Source organism: Nannospalax galili, unplaced genomic scaffold (genome assembly GCF_000622305.1).
Source record: "Nannospalax galili isolate Female #2095 unplaced genomic scaffold, S.galili_v1.0 scaffold810, whole genome shotgun sequence".
NCBI classification, from domain to species: Eukaryota; Metazoa; Chordata; class Mammalia; order Rodentia; family Spalacidae; genus Nannospalax; species Nannospalax galili.
This window is the reverse complement of record NW_008329132.1, coordinates 523,902-528,929: the sequence shown is the minus strand read 5'-3', so window position 1 is coordinate 528,929 and position 5,028 is coordinate 523,902. Positions and strand designations below refer to the sequence as shown.

At 53.4% G+C, this 5,028-nt stretch overlaps 1 protein-coding gene across 2 annotated transcripts in view; it reads right to left on the bottom strand.

Moving 5' to 3' along the window:
- Window positions 1–40: 40 nt before the first annotated feature.
- The window catches only part of Ebf3 (EBF transcription factor 3), a 124,248-nt gene continuing 119,260 nt past the window's right edge, over window positions 41–5,028 (bottom strand). The window contains exons 12-15 of one of the 2 annotated variants that reach the window (XM_017797835.1): window positions 4,556–4,733; window positions 3,274–3,462; window positions 2,673–2,870; window positions 41–567 (exon numbers count right to left, since the gene is read on the bottom strand). In XM_017797835.1, coding sequence (XP_017653324.1) covers window positions 536–567; window positions 2,673–2,870; window positions 3,274–3,462; window positions 4,556–4,733 — 597 coding nt within the window. In that variant the 3' untranslated portion in view covers window positions 41–535. The remainder of the gene's footprint in view (window positions 568–2,672; window positions 2,871–3,273; window positions 3,463–4,555; window positions 4,734–5,028) is intronic. The other variant, XM_017797836.1, reaches the window with a different exon arrangement.

Here is a 5,028-nt window from a genome sequence, read left to right as displayed (position 1 = left end):
CTCCCCCCTCCCTGCCACCCCGAATCCTCCCAGTCGTCCCCTCTGTTCCAGTTAATGGCTCATACCTCCTTGGCCCCCTTCTTTTCACCACAAAAAAATATTTCACATTATAGAGATACACAACCATTGTGAATCTAAATATGGGTACAGAAAAATGTTTCGAGGCGTTTTCCCTTAGTGTTTCATGGGCATCAACATGGTGCATTCACGAAGTTTCTCCCCACACAGATAGCACTAGACAGCCAAGACGGAGTCAGAAACTTTATACAAAATAGGCGTCGCTTTGTTTTTCCTTTTTCTTCAGGACTGGGAAATGTGAGAAAAGTTCAGTCAATAAAATGGAATTGTTCATGAAGGAGGTTTGTTCGCATGTTGATTCTTAATAGTTTAAATAAAATCTTTAAACGTCTTTTGTAGCATTCAACTGCTGCTGATTTCTTAAGATAGCCTTTCCACCAGCATGTCTCAACATACTATACGTGTCCCCTGAAGTCCGTCCTTGGATGTTGGATGCTGCCAAGGTAAACAGAGTCCCTCACATGGGCGGGACTACCAGCCCAGACATAGCTGTAGGAGAGAAGGAGACAGCAGTTAACGCCAGCCACCCCACACGTGCACCCTCGTGTGGGTCCTGTTTGCCCTTCCTGTGCTGGGGTCCACAGGGAGGCTGGACTTGCTCGACTCCCGGCTAGCCAGCTTTGCTCATGGCAGAGGTGCGCTGGGAAGTCTACCTCTCGGGGTGGGGTACTCTGGTGGCACGGTCTCGGCAGGCCTTCCTGGCACTGCGGCCATCCTCCAAGGTCTCCTCTGCAGAAGGGAACAGATCTAGCATGTGTGGGAGGGAAGGGCTGCTACCTCACACACCTCAGCATTTTGTCCAGACTCTCTGGAGAGACAGGAACCAGCCTGCTCACGGCCATGACAACAGCCAAAGCTAACTTCCTAAATCAAATTCAGTTGCCTCAGATTCCCCTCTGCCTTCGAGCCCAGGCTCTGACCTCCCGCTAGTAGCTCTGTAGCGTAAGGGTGAGTCAGGCTCTCAGAGCAAAGCCAGAATGGCCCACCTGCTCTGGAATCTCAAGGCCAAGGGCCAGGGAGAGGTGCGGCTACCACATCATCTCCTCAGGGAAGCTTTGCTTTCTCTCAGAATGAAAGAGAAACTGCACTCAAAGGGTACAGCCCAAGCTCTGGAGCGAACTCCTGGTACGAATGTAATTTAAAATCTTTTAACTCTGGTGTTGTTTAATTTTTGTCAGGATGACTGTTCTCATTAATTTATGTATAACATATTAATACATTTGTTCATGTAGTGATGTGAGCTTCAATTTCTCAGTCCATTAATTTCAACAATATTAATTTATCTCCGACTCACCGTTACAACTTTATGGTTTGGCAGGCCCATGTGTACACACAGCTTACGTGGTACCGCCTAGTCTGCCTCGATGCCGGGGTATGTCCGGAGACACCTGCCCTCACTGCCTGCCTGCTAAGCAGCACTGGCCTCGTGCCCAAGGACTGCTCAGAGGCCGGGTGGTGGCGCCCGGGGCTTGGGCATCCCATCAGCACTGACAGATGTGAAGACAATTAGTTCAAATTATTGATACCTTTCCAGTTCCTTTTTTGAGCATTAGTTCATCAAAGTGAAATATGCCACCGACTTCACAAAAGGGCCAGTTTGTCTTCTCCACAGTTGCGTCCTCGGCACCCAGCAGAGAGCCTGGCACATAGTAGGCGCTCATTAAATACTGGTTGAATGGGTTCATGTGTTTAAAGGAGAAACTGGGTTTGACTTTCACCTGGAGGAGCACATACCCAAGGTGGTGTCTGTAAGAGGCCAGATGATGGTCACTTACTTCAAGTGGCCTGTGGTCCCATGCATCATAGGGAGCCACATGTAAGCCCAGAGGCCTAGGGGCACCTGTGTGGCTTTGTGGCTGCACACATCATAGGCCACATGCAGCATGGGCTGCCCTCGGTGCTGGGCAAGGTGCCGGGTTCCTGGTCCACATGGTCCTAGCTGTGGACAGCTGTGTCCATGTGGTGCCGCCCACGCCCTTCGGCCAACCTTTTCCCCTCTGAACTGAAGGTGGCTCAGAACACACACTCCCATCTACAGACAGGCCTGCTACCCAGCAATGCTGTACAGATGGCACTGGGTCAGGAATCACAGCCCTTTCCAAGAGGCAACAGAGCCTTGTAGACTCCTGGTCCTATGGGTGAGATTATAAAGACTCGCTGCTCAAGACAAAGGGAGTGGGCAGAGAAAGGAATGGGTTCCCTAGATGGCACAGGGACCCAGCATCCTTTCTTAGGCTGTTTTTGCTGCCTCTTGAATAACCAGCCTGCAAACCCAGGCTCTGAAGGGGAGAACCATGCCCTGTGTGACGACCCAGGCCTAGGTGCTCTGCTGAGCAGGGCTATGGTCTCACCTCAGTCCTGTTCCCCCTCGAGTGTGGCTCCACCCCTTAGGGCACAGGAGCTTTTACTTCGAGGACAGTATGTTGGAAGGATGATCTGGACAAAACCAAGAGGTAGAATCTGGTACATGCTGGGGCTTGAGGACCGGTGGCCTTTGGGCGGATACAGGGCAGGAGGAGGCCGGCCAGTGAAGCACATGCAAGGTGTCTGCGAAGAGGCCACAGGGCCCAAGCACCCACCCACGCCGCCCTCACCTTGCAGTCCGTTCCCGTTGGCGCTGGTGCAGGAAGGAGGAGGCGAGGCTTGGGGCCGGACCACGGGCGCAAAGGCGCTCTTCTGTTTCACTGCGGAGATGACATTGGCAGGTGAGAATGAGAAAATGCCGTGCGTGCTGCTACAATTTGAAGGGAGGGTGACCGAAGAGGCTGCCACGGTGGGGCTGGACGGCACTACTGCAACAAAGCAAACATGGTCAGCACGGCGGCCGTGGCGCAGCACCACGGCGAGAGCTCCGAAGGCCTCGCCTCACATGGGGAGGGGCCACAAAACAAGACACGACATGCTTCTGGCTCGGCCACTCTGGATAACAGGCAAACGCTTTGGGGTTGGGCTTTCTCGTCCAAAATGAGCAGCCCCAGGTGGTTCTGATTTTGTTTTGGTTGGCCAATGAGATGGCATGAGGGGCAGGGTGCTGCTGTAGATCAATCTGTGGTCGTCATTGGGACGCCCAGCCTCTGGGGCCACCCTTCCTTTTATCCAGTAGCTCACATCACAGAACACCCAGGCAATACACACACTCGACTCTGTAGTGAATATGAATCTGCGTGATGACGTGTGACAAAAACAGACACTTACTGCCGTAGGGAGAGTTAGCGGAGGAGCCATTAAGAAATCCAGGCGAGCCAGGGACCCCTAGATTGGCCATGGCGCCACTTCCATATCCATTCATGCTAGTGCTGACTGTGTTGTAATTGGACTGCTGGGGAGTACTGCTGGGGACGTAGCCTCGCGGGGACACGCTGCTTGTATTGCGACTGTAGCCGACTGTTAAAATCCCCCCCCGGCCAAAAATAACATGATTATCAGTGACAGACACTTGGGGGGGGAGGTTTCCCCAGAATCTCTATCATATATTCAACATTTTTAATTGACGTTGTGCTTCTTCTGGCCCTAGTTCCTCTAACCAGCTTGGATAACCTTATCACACCAACCCTACCACACTGCCTCACCGGTGAGCCCTGCTCCGTCTCTGTTGGTTTCCACAGCCAGCCAAAGTGTGCTTCGATCTAACCATCAGCTGCTTCCACATATTTCTTATGAAGCAATTACCAACAGCTCAGATTCCTGGCCTGTACCCCCCCGACCCCCATGCTCTCTGAACTTTCAGCCTCAGCAGACCTCCAAATGCCATGGCTGACAGAGAGCTTGTCTGTGGCTGTGGCTTCCCTGGAAGGGCTGTCTGGGGGTCTTGGTTATTATAGTCGCTGTCTCTGTGAGCAGGAGTGTGGAGGGTGCCAAAGCTCCTTGCCTGCTGCGGAGTGGGGGTGACCTCGAGCACAGCCAGCAGCACGGTGGGGGTGGTGCTGAGATTACTGCCTGCGTATCTTTTCACAGAGGAAGTGGACTAAACTGGGCTCAGAGCCAGCTCAAAGGCCACGTGGGTGTGACCTCAGCAGTCCTGATCACTGCACTATGGGGTAAGGTACAGTGTGGAGAAATGCCAGTCTCCCTCAATGGATTCAGACCAGGCAGGGAACCCAAATCCCACCCAGGAAGCATCCAAGTAGGCTCCTCCTGGCCTCCTACATTACAGCTGCCCATGGCTCCACCCAGTCTTGTCAGGGACCACAAAGTCATTTACAAATAAGCTAAGGGTGCCTCGAGGAGTACCGGGAAGCTGAATGGTAGCCGAGGGCCCTGCTTTCGTTAGGACCAGGTTCTCTGAGAGTCCTCCACCCAGTAACGGCTGGAGGATTTGGGGCAAGGTCTTCCCAGCCAAGAAGGAACCAGCCATGCTTGAGAACGTGGAACGTGACTGGCGCACCCCAGCTGGGTCCAGACACCTCCATCTGCGGCTACAGCCTCAACCCACCCAGGGAGGGGGCCAGGGAAGGGTCTGTCTGGCAAGGTGGCCTACCTTGGTCATTGGCTTGTGAGGTCTCTGACACATTCACGGCTAGCTGGCTGCTGAAAGAGTTCACACCCATCATGCCGGTATGCGCTGGAGTGTTGCCCAGGGTAGGGATCTGGTTGTGATTGCGGGGGACGCTGTACAATGCCTCGGCGATGTCAGCTGCTCGTTTCAGGATGATCTCCTAGAGCGAGAACCATACATGTAAGAAGCCTGTCACATGACACAAGGCCAGGCTCCTATGGCCGCACATCCCAGGCATCAGCTCCGCTCTCTGGCTGGGGCAAGCAGAATGATGGTCAGTCACCATTCCTTGGCCCAGACTACGGCAAAAGCCTTAGGAAAACTGTCAAAGGACATGTCTAAGTGGCTACATCATCTTGTCCTTGGACCTGCCGCTCCAAACCTCAGGATAGGTGGAAGGCAGCAGACTCAAGAGTCAAAGGACTGGGCCACCTTGAGAGAAGGCAAATGTCTAC